General features: G+C 36.8%; 1 protein-coding gene across 2 annotated transcripts in view; it reads right to left on the bottom strand.

Moving 5' to 3' along the window:
* Positions 1-16,145, bottom strand: part of adgrd1 (adhesion G protein-coupled receptor D1) — a 71,592-nt gene that overhangs the window by 42,922 nt on the left and 12,525 nt on the right. For both annotated transcript variants that reach the window (XM_065247348.2, XM_065247350.2), the window contains 7 exons: positions 12,668-12,732; positions 9,770-9,910; positions 9,613-9,672; positions 8,384-8,510; positions 7,059-7,166; positions 4,258-4,333; positions 1,883-2,024 (listed from right to left, as the gene is read on the bottom strand). In XM_065247348.2, the coding sequence (XP_065103420.1) occupies positions 1,883-2,024; positions 4,258-4,333; positions 7,059-7,166; positions 8,384-8,510; positions 9,613-9,672; positions 9,770-9,910; positions 12,668-12,732 (719 nt within the window). The remainder of the gene's footprint in view (positions 1-1,882; positions 2,025-4,257; positions 4,334-7,058; positions 7,167-8,383; positions 8,511-9,612; positions 9,673-9,769; positions 9,911-12,667; positions 12,733-16,145) is intronic.

Genomic DNA, 16,145 nt, shown 5'->3' with positions numbered 1-16,145 from the left:
ATGAAAGCTGAATAAAGAAGCTTTTCAATTATGTATGATGTGTTAGAATATGACAATATTTGTTCCAGATTAGGGGTGTCCATGGTTAACGGATTAACCGTTAAAAATTGTTTACCGAGTGAAACATTTTGCTCGGTTAAGTGGCATCAGGTGACAGAATTTTCCCACCTGTTAATGCATGCGTTAAATTGCGTATGAATTTGCGTGCAATGCGAGTGCAACAGCTGGTTTAATTAAGTGCTTCAGTCAATGTGGGCAGGTAATTCTCGCAGAACTCGCCAGTTCCAAGCAGTGCAACTGGCTACTCCTCCATAAAGCGCTGCTTGAATGATGGGTTTATTATTTTTCTTGATAAAAAATACAACAAAACGATCTTGCTTATATTAAACATCATGTACATTATAACAAAAACGAGTAAGCACGCGGCTTCTGCTATCGTCTGGTCATTCAGCTTGCCTCGCAAACTCTGACAGAAATAAATGAAATCTGACACCTGCGGCTGCTCTGTGACGTGACGCGCGTTCAGCTCCGCTTCAGGCATCAGACACATTCAGTTGTAAGTGTTTGCGCTCTCTAACAAAACTAGATGATTTAATTACGAGAAAATATCAAAATGACGGTGAAAGAAGGTGTCGGGGTGGGCAAGTGATCTAACTTGTGAGAGGCTGAAGCACCGGTAATCACCGTTTCACCGACTATCGCGACAAACCCAGCCAACACCCGGGCATCATAGAGAGGCGGCCGCGGAGCCTGCGAGTACCTTCGCCCAGCCTACCATCCCCTGCGAACGCAAAAGTCAGTAACATACTTAAACTGCTCTGTCCTTACCACTGCGTTTTATTTCAATAAATTAATTTCGTTTTAATTTCGTGCTCATTCAAGTTGCATTTTAGCATATATAATGCGGACGTGCACGCCGCGAATGTGCCGCCACAAACTGCAAGTCTGGAAAAAACTGTTATGGTGTCCCGGATTCTCAACCTGTGGATGTTTTTCATCGCTAAAAGGGTGTTTGGAAACTTATAGCAGAACACAGATAACAACATGTTTGCTCGAGACAGCGCAAGCTAGCAGTAAGCTAAAGCTAATATTTACATTATAGCGATGATGCTTCTCTCAGACCAATCAGTGACCTACAGTGTTTTCGCGTCACGTTTGGTATCAGCTCGGGTCGCTTGGAACCCCAACCGAGGTGGTACGAAAAAAAGTATCGGGAACTACGTACTGCACCCAATGGAAAAGCTCCCAAAAGTTAGCTGACCCGACCCAAACTAAACCAAACCGTGGGGTACTATGCAATGGAAAAGCGCCGTTAATGTATCTCTGTTTGGAACCATAGGAATGAATGGGGCGAGGCTAAATGCTAACACATTCACGAGGCGCTGTACAAAGATTAAAAGTGCATTGAATAAAGATAGGGATGTATTAATTTGTGTAAGTTGAGGCAAGACTATAGTTAAATATTGAAAAACGGTGGTGTTTTCCTTTAATATCCTAATGATTTTTGGCATTTGGCAATAAATGGATAATTTTGATCAATACAATGTATTGTTAGCTATTGCTACAATTATACCCGTGCTACTTAAGACTGGTTTTGTGATCCAGGGTCAAATTTGTCTTAATCAAACCACAATGTTTAGCCATGTTATCCCCATAACTTGGTACGAGTCAGTACTAGGCTACTGGACTACTTTCTTATGTGAATGTGCACATTCCAAACATTTGATGTTGAAATTTTATTCGAGAACCCTAAAACACACTGCAAAAAAGTAATTTAAGATAAAGAAATAGAAAAACAGAAAGAAATAGAAGCAGTCAAGCACCCACACATCCAAATAAATGTGATAATGAACTGATGAAATGAGGAGTGGTGTTCTCCTACCAGCTGGTGCGTTAGGACGATCCTGATGAGAGGCTCGGTGGACAGGTTGAGTGACAGGGCTGGAGACGGCTCCACCTTCAGAGAGATAAGATGACTGGCCATCTGAATCTTATGATCTTTAAAATCCACTGCTTCATTAATGCTGCACAGACAAACAGACGATTATTGATCACATCTGTACTATTGTGCAAACTCTTTAAAATGAGCAAAGAGAATTATACTTATGACAACAACTTATTAAATATTCAGACAGATAGATAGATAGATACAGTAAGATTGCACTAAGATACATTAGCACACAAGAACATTTTTGTGGATTACATCTTATTAGATATCTTTTGGTTAATAGACCTCATGTTTGGGGGTCAACGGCAAACTACAATCTGTTAACTTGTGCAGTTGTTAAAGACGACCGCTGAGTCCCAGAACTGAGCTAAAATAAAACAGTAAATTACTGATCATGTTTGTGTTAAGATGGGAAAACTTTTATCTTTGAAGTTATTGGCTGGGAGTATCAGACGCTGAGAACAAAATGGCCAGATGAGAGAGAGAGAAATAGAGATTGATAAAAAATTGCTCAAATGAAACAAGATGTACAACAGGAAGCACACACATGCACGCACGCATGCACACACACACTTTTATTATGTCTAAATACAGAGCTAATGATCCTTTCTATTCCCAAACCCAAACTTAAACAAAATCTTTAGTAATTTTTACATTTTCATTAGACATTATTTAGTATATCATTCAAACCAAATGAACAGAGCCGGACACTACTTAAGTAGTTTTACTTTCTACATAAAAGTAAATTTTTAGGTATTTATATTTTATCAGTGCTTTTCTTTGATGAACATACACTCCAAAGCATATTATCATAATTTTTACTCTACTTAATTTCATAATTTCAAGTTTTTGGTTTATATTTATTTAAGTATTTTTTTTACTTTTACTTAAGTAAAAAGTACTTTGTACTTTTACTCAGGAAAAGTAAAAGTACACATTTTTAATGTAATTAGGTATTAAATAAATTTTAATATGCAATATAAAAGGAATACACTGTATGATTCTATGCTTTACTTTTTTTAGTAAAGTAAATTTTTTCCCAAGAAAAACACTCTGATAAAGCACAGATGCTTGGAAAATGTACTTAAAATACTCAAGTAGTGTCAGCCTCTGCATTTGAATGATAAAGATAGTTGTGGTGTCCTCACAATACAGCATTTTTCAAAATTTAAATATGTGACTCAGTCTGTAAAAACCCAAAAAAGTCATAATTTTTTGATATACTGTTTTTAACATAAAATCATCCTACATCATATAAAGATGAAATGAATAAGAAAAATCAAACTTTGATGCTCCTAATCTCATAATTAGATTTTGAGACAGGGTCACACACATATTGAGGCCGAAAAATATTTAAAGGAATATTAAATTTTCTTAAAAGAAAAATCCAGATAATTTACTCACCACCATGTCATCCAAAATGTTGATGTCTTTCTTTGTTCAGTCGAGAAGAAATTATGTTTTTTGAGGAAAACATTGCAGGATTTTTCTCATTTTAATGGACTTTAATAGAGCCCAACATTTAATACTTAACTCAACACTTAACAGTTTTTTCACAAGAGTTTCATAGGTCTATAAACGATCCCAAAAGAGGCATAAGGGTCTTATCTAGCTATACGATTGTCATTTTTGACAAGAAAAATAAAAAATATGTACTTTTAAACCATAACTTTTCGTCAAGGTCCGGTCCAGCGTGACCTAACGTAAATGCGTAGTGACGTAGGGAGGTCACGTGTTACATATATAAAACGCACATTTGCGGACCATTTTAAACAATAAACTGCCACAAAGACATTAATTAGTATCAGTTGACATACAACAACGTAGGAATGGTCCTCTTTCAAGACGCTTGTAAACACTGGGGCAGAGTTTCGCGTTCGTCCTCTGTGACCTCTTGATGTCATGACGTATTGCGTGGGGTCACACTGGCGCATCAAGACCGGATCTACATGACGAGAAGTTGTGGTTTAAAAGTGTATATTTGTTATTTTTATTGTCAAAAATGACAATCGTTTTGCTAGATAAGACCCTTATGCCTCGTTTGGGATTGTTTATAGTCCTTTGAAACTCTGTTGAAAAAAAAACGTAAAGTGTTGAGTTAAGTATTAAATGTTGGGCTCTATTAAAGTCCATTAAAATTAGAAAAATCCTGCAATGTTTTCCTCAAAAAACATATTTTCTTCTCGACTGAACAAAAAAAAAAAACAATATTTTGGATGTCATGGTGGTGAGTAAATTATCTGTATTTTTCTTTTAAGAAAATGGACTAATCCTTTAAATCAAACTACAGTAGCACATGCACGCCTCACCTTGTTTGAAGAGGGCTGATTTTATTGTAATAGTTGTGCATCTTGTGGTAGAAAAGGCCCACAATTGTGGTCTGAGCTGCAGGGTGAAACAAACACAAGCATAAGAACGTCATTAACTTCTGTCCGCCGCGATTGCAATCTACGTGCAATGTCTGCGCGTGAGCATGCATGTGTGAATCTCTCTGTGTTAAAGAATGTGTTGGGCTCCTGCTGAAATTCAGAGAGCGGGCCGACTCATTATCACAAGCCCTGCATGTGGTCCTCTCATTGTGTCTCTAATGGGAAAGATGTGTGTTCACACACACCCGGGAAGAGCACGATGAGAGACCATAACGTGTGCGGAGAAGAAAAATATGTTACACTCTGATTCAAAACTTCTTAGTATTAAAAACAAAGCCTTGTCTCTTGAATTCAGTATTCACATTAGGGAAGAATCTCATAAATCTTAATTGAGATTAAACCAAGAGAAAAGAGTAAACTATGCATCTGGAGATGCTTATATGCTATAGATATGCTGTCCACATTTATTCAAAAGCTTTATGTATATATATGAAGAGTTTAGTTCCAAAACAAGATAACTTAGTTTTTATTTTTTTATTTTTCAAAAATCAAATTTGCTTTGAAATTAATATCAATCAAACTGCAGTGCAGTTGGTTTGTTTTTTTAATCTTTCATAACTAAGCGTGAAATAAAATTGGCTTAGTATCACATAAAACACAATAGAAACATGATAACATAATAATAAACATGTTTTAGCAAAAATTTTAAAAGCTGTATACAGTAGTGACCAAAAGTGATGTCCGGCGGGTAAGAAATGTGTACAACATTCACTTATAATGCCCACTATATTAAAATATACAATAACTTTAATATTAATGAAAACACTGACAATTTTATGTGCTATTAAAATGTGTTGATCCTCTTTTGTAGTCAATGTCCTGGGATATGTCTTCATAAACTTTTTTTGCAAAGCCTCCTTCAATTCTTCTCAAAGCTGAACTTCAGTTTATACCCCAAACACACCAATGCAACATGCATACCAAATATTTAATGCATATTTAATAAAATACTCCAATAAAGGCGAAGAAATAAATTGTTCAAAGCTGGACATCACTTTTGGCCACAACTGTCTTTTCATTTGAGCGAAAAATGTGTGACATGCTGAGTATCGTCATAGCCTCTTAATGCTTTTACAGGTGTTACTAGAATATATTAATATTAATAGACCTTTAAAATGATCTCAACCTCCAGTGTCCCAAAATCCGAGTTGAACTGTGGGCACATAACCTCACAAACCAAAGACTAAAAAATGTTTTTACGAAACGTACAGAAAGTTGGCCACATCGCTCCAGCTGCTCCATCTTCCCCTGCCTTTAATTGCCGTATAAAAGCTTTGCTTGGTTCGTGTAATAAAGTGCAGCATGTGTTCGTATGCGCAGGAGAAGTGGATCAGTGGCACATTAATGCCAGCTTGACATTTATATTTTATATCTGATAACAGAGCTTTAATAGATTATTTAAACAGTTTATAATGAGTTCACTTTGGCACTAAGCCAGAGAAGCCGAGGAGAGCTCACCCCAAAATCGTGTCAAACAAACAAAACGTTTAATGGCAATGTAATTGCGGCCTCCACATGGGAAACACGCATTGCAACACTCTCTCTGCAACTACAGATCGTGTTACAAAAAGCTGGCCTGGTGCAAACAAGTGCACACACTTTCTCTGTATTCCTGAAAATCGCTTGCGTGATTGGGAGTTTTAACAGAGAGCAGCAGGAAGGCATCAGAAATGATGGCATTGTCGCGTTAATGTCTGTGAAAACAGCTTAATTTCACCCCAGTTTGAAGCTTACTAAAGCACTGTGATGTGTGCGTGTTACCAAAGCACTGTGATGTATGTGTTTTTAGCGTTTTAATTGGGCGGGTATTTTTTTGTAATGGCGATCTGCCACCTTTGGTTCAAAAAAGAAAAAAACTGATTGTCAGTTTGTTTGCCAATCCATTACATTTCTTAGGTGTATGAACTCCAGGTTTGGTTTGTTTCAGTACACAGATTTTAGCTCCATTAAGGGAGTCTATTTGCTTACAAACATTTATGTCTGATACATAAAGATGCTGACATAGGCTTTCATCTGTAGGGGTCACCAGTTTTACTGGCAGATCTTAAAGGTGGGGTGCAAGATTTTTGAAAAACACTGGAAAAGGGAGTCGAGCCGAGTACCAAAACACACTTGTAGCCAATCACCAGTAAAGGGCGTGTCTACTAACCGACATCGTTGCCTGGGTTGCATATGTGCGGGTCTATCAAAAGAACGTCCAGATTCTATTGGGGTAGGGGTGTGTTTGTTTAGGTGATTTCAAATGTCAACATTGGCTTTCAGAGATCATGCACCCCGCCTTTAAGAGTCAAGAGTCAATTTGATAACTTTGTATCATCTTCTGGTCAAACGTCTTTTCTTTTTATGACTGTACAAATTTGCAGGTCATCAAACATTGTATTTGTGCTTGCTTTAACATGAAAATAACCAGAACACAAAATCTATAATGACCACACCTTTGTTATTGCATGTACTGTATGTAATAGTTTGTGTGCCTGTCTATTTATTTTATAATCTATTATAGGCCTCCCATCATGAGTTTGGGTATATGTAGTATTTCTGTAGCTCAACCGGTAATTTGTGTTAGCATGCATCCCCAGAGAACACACAAGCTAAGAAAAGATATACCGTTGTAATGCTCTATAAGTCGCTTTAGATAAAAAGTGCCCAAATGCATAACATGTAAATGTGGTCATACTTACATTGCATTGAGAGGGATTTGCCTGGAACTGAGATGTAACTCTTCCCTTGTGGGGGGAACCGGTAGTTGGGCATGTTGTAGTTCTGAGGGATTTTCATCAGGGAATAATCTACAAAAAGAGATCAGGTCATTCTTCACAGTGACTGTGGTTCTCAAACTGGGGGGCCTGAGATGGTGCCAGGGGGCCCCCGGTTTTATGTCATTTTATAAAATACATTTATCATAAATTCTGTGTCGTTAAGTTTGAGATTTTTAGGTGTTTTTATGTTTTATATCATGGATTTTAAAGTGGACACCACTTTTTTTGAAAATATGCTCATTTTACAGCTCCCCTAGAGTTAAACATTTGATTTTTACGGTTTTAGAATCCATTCGGCCGATCTTCGTGTCTGGCGGTACCACTTTTAGCATAACTTAGCATAATCCATTGAATCTGATTAGACCATTAGCATCGCGCTCAAAAATCACCAAATAGTTTCGATATTTTTCCTATTTCAAATTTGACTCTTCTGTAATTACATCGTGTACTAAGACCAACGTAAAATTAAAAGTTGCGAATTTCTAGGCCGATATGTCTAGGAACTATACTCTCATTCTGCTGAAATAATCAAGCAGGGGCAATGATATTACGCAGCACCCGAAAATAATCCCCTTGGTAACTTTCAATAGCAGGGGACTATTTTCGGGCACTGCGTAATACCATTGTGTCAAGTGTCCCTTTAAACTTTCTATGCACTGTAAAAAAAATGCAGCATGAAGTTAAAACAACTTGGTTTTGCAAGTCAATTTAACATATTATTTTACGTTTTGACCTGTAGTTTACATTGTTTAATTATGTTGTAGCACAAAAATATATGTTAAAATGACAAAATTGCTGTATTTTTTTTTTTAAGATCAGGGGTCTAATTTATAGGATCCTTACTAAAAGTGAATGTGTGCCTAAAAGCCAAAAATGGTGCATGGCAAAAAATATTTTGACTTATAAAACCGTTTGCATGCATACCTGTAAGCAATGTTCCCTTTAACACAGATCAAATGTGATCACCCTCATATTCCGCCCTGTACGCCATTTTTTTTTACCAGAATGCTCCTTGTGAAGGGTATCATTCATTTTCAGGAAATACTTCTTAACGTCTTTATCCAGACCTTAAATACCTTCAGTCAGGACTAATTGTCCATTGTGACATTCATTCATGCATGCGTGTATTAGATACTTTCTCCCACTGAGCATACTTGGGCATACTCCACATACTTCAGCCAGTCATGTATGTATGGGCACGGGAGGGGTCATGAATTTCTTAGAATACATATTCTGCATACACAGACCTGCCACAGAGCTCCGGCCACCAATGGACAGAGGGGCTGTCGAGTCTGCGCTGGACTTAAGTCTGGACACCATGTTTCCCATCACCTTATCCACTGTCTCCACCAGCCCGCTGACCACTGGACTCCACTGTTTAACCGCAATCAGACATAAAAAGTATATCATATATATGATGCTGATATTTTAATCTGAATCTTTACCTGGAGAAACTCATCATTTATAACATTTGTTAAACAGCCTGCCCTTGCATGTTAGTTTAATAAATATTTTGGCTTTTTGATTATTCTTGTAACACACTGAACTATAATGAAATCCATTCTGTCGAATTCCACGCACTGTTATGTTAAAATGGTCCAAATATGTACCATTAGCTTAAGCCAGGACTAAGCCTTAGTTTAATTAGGAAATATAACTAGTTTTAACAAAAAAACATTACTTCTTTGCATTTTGAGGCAAAACAAAGGGCACTGATGTATTTTAAGATATGTCAGTGTAAGATGTTTTCAATTTGGACAGCTCTTACATTTATTTTAGTCTAGGACTAGTCTAATCCCTGTCTGGGAAACCACCCCTTTAGGTGCAAAGATTTGCTTTGATAAAGGGTACTGCCCCAGTGACAGCTGACAAAAAACTACAATACAATGCAAACATACCATAGCATTGAAGAATGTAATGTAAGGATAATGTATAGGCAGCAGGTTGTTACTGCAGAAATAAGCTCCAATAGTTTGATCAGCACCCCGATGCAAAGTGAGGGTCTTATATGACACTGAAGAGGCTTATTTCGCAATATCAACCTGCTGCCTGTACATTATTCCAGTTGTTACACAGCTATTTATCTTATAAGTAAGGTAAGGAACATTAAATATTGATTTGAAATATTTGATTTGCTCTTTTTTTATCAAATGCAGACCTTGTGCGAAAAAAAAAAGTTTACTTTTGGTGTTAAGATAAGAACTTCAAATTACACGAATACACTATTGGGTTAATCAATTGTAAATATAATGTTAAATATGTACTTTTTTGTGTTACTAAATTTAATTCTGTGTAATATTACACTGTACCTGTCAAAATGATTTGCCGTGTGTTTTTAGTTTCGGGTGGTTGTTATATCAAAATAACATATCTTGGAATGTCGCGACTGGCCAATGAGAATCAAGCATTTTAGGGTGCCGTGTAATAAATGAATGTATTATATTTATGACAAATATAATTAATTAATTTAACAAACCTCATCATTTTCTTTCCAGTCCGAGGAGGTTATCACCTCATCCACGCTGTTTAGTAAAGACTACAACACAGCAGGGTGAAAAGATAGAAGACATGTTATGAAAGTTTTCTTTGTATGTTTGTCTAAATAAACATTCGGTACTGCATGTGTGTATTACTTGTGTTAGATTGTTGGCTGTTTCTTCAGGTATGCTGTTGTTTGGTAGAGACTGCAGAACATCAAATGGATCAGACCATATGAGGTTGTGAACTTTATATGTCAGGTCTGAGTAGACGGTGTGAGACCTTTCAGTCGTTGTCTGTAACACACACACACGAAGCAAGAACGGTATTAAATGCATTAGCATATACATACATACAGTAATGGCTCTGTGTGATTTGCATGTCAGATTAGATTTTCCTGCAATTAAAGAGGTTTAACTACAAGTACCAGCAATCTCTCTGGGATGTCAAATCAACATATATTTTTATGTTACTTTAACTTAACAAATTATGTCAACTTGTTACAAGTCAAAACTTAAAATAGTAGGTTGAATTGACTTGCAAAACCAAGTTGTTTGTAAGCTACCTGTATAAAAGGGCACCATCTGAGATATCATATGTTCCTTTTCTCTTTACTCAATAACAGGCAGGGTTGTCGCTTGCGTGCGCACTAAAATGTTCAATTTCTTTCCATTTCCTCAGAATCCAGAGGCAACAATACTTCCAAAAGATGTCAATTTGTTTGTGTTTACAGCTTTAGCCTCCACCTCATTTCCTGCTGGGCTCCGGTCCGTCCGCCAAGGGCGTATGCGCACATGGACGGTCCCAGGGCCCGGTCTGTGTAGGCTACATAACACCTAATCATCCAAGAGTGTGTGAGTCTATATTCCATAAGGCCCTTGTGCTCGTGTCTGTTTCTGCCTGTATGTACCTCCACTCCTCCACGTAATTATTGCTCATGAAACAAATCGGAGCAGACAGTTTAAAGGCCTGTTAAAGGAGGTCTGTCGGACACCGCTGAGAGTCTTTAGAAGACATTTCAATGTCTTTAAAACCCGACGTAATTTACTACCATCCAAATGAAGTCAGCGGTCTGAGTGCGCCGCTCTCATAACCCTTTTCTCAGAACCTGCATTTCCAATGACTTGAGGGCCGAACGATGATGTAACCGAATGTTACTACATAACCTGCCAAATAAACACGTTGCATCGCAACCTTTGTGCACAAGTGTTATGAGTTACGGGGAACATATGTGACCCAGTCTGTGCAAACTCAGATTAAGTCATTTTTGTGATGAACTGTTTTCTACATAAAATCACTTTACATAATGTAAAGAATATATTGTGAAAATACAACCTTGATATTTTAAAATGGCACATATTATGCCCATTTTAACAAGATGCACTGTAAAAAAATGCAGCATGGAGACTTTTTTCATCATCGGCCTGAATCTGATCTCTAACAAAAGTCCTTTACAAAAATGCAATTATCTCAGCTTTCACTCAAAATGTTGTATTTTTGAAGAAACCTTCCCATATATGATAGGTGTTCAAACGAGAACAAATGCAGATAGGATGAATGTTTTTTGTTTGAAAGTATAGGGTCTGTTCTTTAATTTGATATATTTATATATTTAAAGAAGAAAATTTTCTGGAAGACATTAAACATTTCTGAAAATCATAAAAAACGCTGGCGGGGAAAGAGTTAGATGCAAATGAGCAACAGTTCCTCACTCCCTTGCCAACAGACAGTGAGTGCTTTCGGTTAAAAATAAATTTGATTACATGGAATACAGTCTGAGATAATATTATACATTAGCGCTACAACATGCTAACAAACACATTTAGAAAAAAGTTAGGGTAAAATAAATCAGTCAGTGGCTCTGGGCGGGGCTTTGTTTGTGTGATGTCACATTAACAAAAGAGTCAAAACAGCATGTCTAATAAGCCTACACTGTTTACATTGTCCAATGTTCACAACCTGCCAACAACACATTTATGTGCAAACATCCTATAAAAGTGGATTTTGCATAATATGGGCCCTTTAATACTGACTGAGCAAGGTCATGTCAAAGATTGAAATCAATGTGGAATCAGTGAGTAAAATCAAACTGTGATGCTCCTATCTTATAATTAGATTATGAGACTGGATTTTACAGACAAAGTCACATATTTAAACTTTGAAATTAAATTTGTGCCATTCTTATTCTCTATATAACCAATAAACTTCACAGCCACTATTTCACACATATGCAATGCGACAATGAAATGACCATCAAATGAAGTCACATTGGGTGTTTCTAGACAACTTTGATTATAATTGGGGATTATAATCTTGTTTTGTGTGATCTAGTCTTCTCTAGAGTTTTAGAAGAGATCTAAACAATGTCTTAATTTATGCTTTGACTTGCCAAGATTTTGTATTAACTGAACCAATTTACTTGTGCTGACCTATAACTCCCCAATGTCAGAATGTACAATTGGGGATTGTGTCAGTTGACACATAACTGAATTCTGAGCTATGTAGAACTACTCTTGGCGAAAAAAAAAAATCTTTTTCTTTAAATATACGTCCGAGATTTCAAAACTCACAAACCTTAAACTCTAATAGTCTTTCCATTTAATCCAGCCAGGCAGTGCCGGATTTGATTAACCCCGTTGACTGAGAAATTCCAGCTTGTGTTTTTGATCGTTTCGATGAACGCAATTAATCAGACTTGCAAAACAAACAGGTTTTGTAATGAGGCACTGGCCAATTCACCGCAAGCACTTCTACCTTATTTCGGGGCTAGAGAGAGAAACAGGTTGGCTCATACCCTTGAATGATGCCGTGTTTACGTGCGTTGGTCAAATAAAATGTCATTAAAATTCACGCCTTTTCTGTTCATGTTTATTAGGCATGGCCTGCTGAGCGATTTTGCCCTGTTTAATCTCTAAGATAACTCTGGAATTCAGAGTAATGCATCATGCATTTAATCTGTCTGTCTTTAATCTGACAGTCTTTACCCTGGGCGACTCATACAAAAACAATTTTAAAATATGTATTATGAATGAGCTCATGTCTGAAGAATTTACCATCGTATATGTTTCCCTGCTGACATGGATGGAGGCTTCGGTCGGTAAGGGAACCGCTTTATCACCTGTAGTGACAAAAACAAAAAAATTAAATACTGTGCAACAAAAAAATGCATTTCTGTCTGTGAAATCCAAGTTAAAGTTTCATAATCTAAGATAAAAAGATTAGAGGCATTAAAGTTTGATGGGTTTCACATTCATTTCAACCTTTGACTTGATCTTACCCAGTAAATATTAAAGATGTCAAGGTTATATACAAAATGTCTTTACATTATGATGATTTTTGAAAACAGTAAATCACAATAAATTACTTAAGCTGGGTTTTCATATTATTGAGTCACAAATATAATATAAATTTTAATGCAAATCATGTTTAGAATCAGGTATAGTTGTGATTACTATAAAAAAATCAATAAATGAATCATAAAATATCCTAAATAACCTAGGGCTGTGCAAAAATATCGCCTGCGATTCTCATGCGTGTTTCATCAGTAAAGTCGGTTCGGTGATTAGTATTAAATCGCCATCAGCTGCTTTCAGATGGAGCGCATTTACTAGTTCAGAAGTTAATCAAAATCGGGTTCATAATAGAGTAAAATCGACTCCGATAATCTATGCCATTTTGCCTAACTTCTCTGTGAACTACGGGTCTGTGTAATAAATGCCGCTCCATCTGAAAGCAGCTAATGGGGATTTAATACTAATCACAGAACCGGCTTTACTGATGAAACACGCATGAAAATCGCAGGCGATTTTTTGCACAGCCATAAAATAACCCCTAAATGACAATAACTAAAATACAAAAGACAATATTAAGCAACGGATAATACAGTTAGCCGCTCATCTTACCAAATAAATTAGTCTGTATTATTCTGAAAGTGTATTCTGCAGTATTATCTGGATGACTGCACTTTATTTGCTTTTTACACCAATACTAAGCAAATAAAAAATGCATATAAAATATTCATTTTAGTCAGTTTTCAAACTTTATGATAGCAGGGACCCCCACATGTGATGAACCTTTAGTAAACTCAGACTCAACTTTATTGTCCCTTTTAGGGTCTGTTTATACCTGGTATTAAGATGTGTTTTGGTCAATTGGATCACAAGTGGAGAAGAGAGACACATTTACGTTTACACCTGGTTTTTTATCCGTCTCTTTTGCCCACTTTCGAACGTTTCTATCCTTATATCTGAGGGGTAGTTCGTTTGTGGACGAGTCCCTCTGCTGTCGTTTAAACATGAGTGGAAGAAATGACGCAAACTAATATTAGGTCAGAGTCCGCTGCTTGTGTTGTTAGTAAACACTGTGAACAGAGTTTTGTACATGTCTCTAAGACCTCGTTTACACTGCAAATTTTGATGGCCAATTCTGATTTGTTGCCTATATCTGATTTTTTTACTGTGCGTTTTCACATTTTTTTTTCAATAGTAACCCATATCTGATTCATGCGTTTACACTTGCCATACATCTGAAACATTGCGCATGCGTAATAGGGTTCCTGCGCCACACACTAGCTAAAATGGACAAATAAGGCTATGTTTACACGGAAACGATCCGAAAAGAAAACGCAAAAGTGGCGTTGTGTTATCACTTAGTATTCTGCGTTTGCACAAGCGTTTTGAGGGGGAAATCTGCGTGCATATGGTGACACAAAAGTGTGTGATATTGGATGTAGTACGCATACGCGACGAGAGCCACCGTGAGCAGACTTTTGCGTTTTTAGCCTTTAGACGAGAACGCGACGGTAGATCGTTTTTAAGATTTCCACTCTGGAGGGTCGTTTCACTTTGTTGCATTTTTAAGCCCCAAAAATGCTCTCGCCGTGTAAACGAAAGGCACATCCGAAAAAATATTTTTACGTTTTCACCCTCGAGCGTTCATGTACACATGCCCTAAAAGACAATGAAAATTCTTCTGTGTTTGTCATAATTTGTTTGATGATTTGCCTAAAGTGCCATCCCCTTTAAAGCCCTGCATTCTTGATTTCTTAATTATGTTTCTGTATGAGATATTTTTAATGTGTGAATTAAATGACAGTCCAAACCATTTTCCTCTGAATCTTTTAAACACTCCACATGTTCTACGATTGGTTGTTTATAATCTGTTCTATGATTGGTTGTTAATAATCTGTTCAATGATTAGTTAAAGCCTACACGGCTGTTGCTCACAAAAAGATAAAGGGCGAAATCCAACAGAAAATGATCATCCCTTTAATGCCCTATTCCCTGCGAATATCAGAACTCTTGATGTGTAAACTCTACAGAAAGTTGCACAATTGTCTCATAGTGTGGCCAATTAAAATACACTTGGCGAATAGAGCAATGAAATACACACGTCATTTTCTCTTCATTTGGATCCTTTTTGCCCCACAGAGAGCAAAATATTTCAGTCAACCGTTCATGCATTTAAGAGGCACCGAAACGAGGCACGATAATATGACGTCATCCAACCGCGGGAAAGTACTAAATAGTAATAGTTTTAATGATGTACAGAACGCAATGCCTCAGAAAATGCCATCTGCCTGTTTACACGACAGTTGCATAGACACATATCTGATTTATATCCGATTTATTTCCACATATGAATGAGGCCTGAATCTCGAAATATCCGAACGTATGCGTTTATTTCCTGTTTACATTGCCATAATTAAACACATCCAATCTGTGTCACATATAAGCAAAAAATCGGAATTGGGTCACATTTCACTGACATTGTAAACAAGGAATAAGATTGCACAAGGCTGCAAGGATAACACAAGCCACATCCATATACACATCAGTAACTTGGGCAGCACAGATTTGCGACATTTACAGTACATTAAAAAATAAATTAGGATAGAAGAATAGCGGATCCACTATTGCAAACAAAGTTTAGAACAAATAACAAGAAAAAAAACAGGAATCAAACATTAAGGTGACGAAAATGCTCCACAGCTTTCTGTTCTTGGAAGAAGTGAAAAAAAAGATGAGCCCTGATTTTAGTTCTAAATGTAAATGGACCAACATTACATAAATACAGAGAAAAATACAGCTTAGAAAGCAGATGAAAGACATGATACGACTATGCTCACATGAACATGTAGAAAATCAGCTGCCAGCTGAACTGTCAACTATACAATTTATGTATTATGTCAACACACAGTTAATACAAACTCGTGATCAAACTTCAGAAGCATCATTCATGCGCCCTGAACAAATTCTCTCTGTAACTTTTGGTTAAACAAAAACTTCACACCTGTTAAAAATACGCATGCAGTATCTTTACCTGCATGCACGCAAACGTTCATAGCAGTAAAGTTGGTTTATAGGGCGCCAGGCAAAGATGCTCTCTAATGACTCTGTACTATGTCCCTCATTAGTGTTTATTACATCTGGACCACAGTCGATTTTCTCTTTTTCAACAACAGCATGTTATATTTTTTGTAATCATTAAAAATGCTCTTTACTTATATGTGGCAAACAATCAATCTATTTC

The sequence above is a fragment of the Paramisgurnus dabryanus genome, chromosome 11 (assembly GCF_030506205.2).
Source record: "Paramisgurnus dabryanus chromosome 11, PD_genome_1.1, whole genome shotgun sequence".
In the NCBI taxonomy this organism is placed as follows: Eukaryota; Metazoa; Chordata; class Actinopteri; order Cypriniformes; family Cobitidae; genus Paramisgurnus; species Paramisgurnus dabryanus.
The sequence above is the reverse complement of the archived record's forward strand: the minus strand, read 5'-3'. Positions and strand labels throughout refer to the sequence as shown.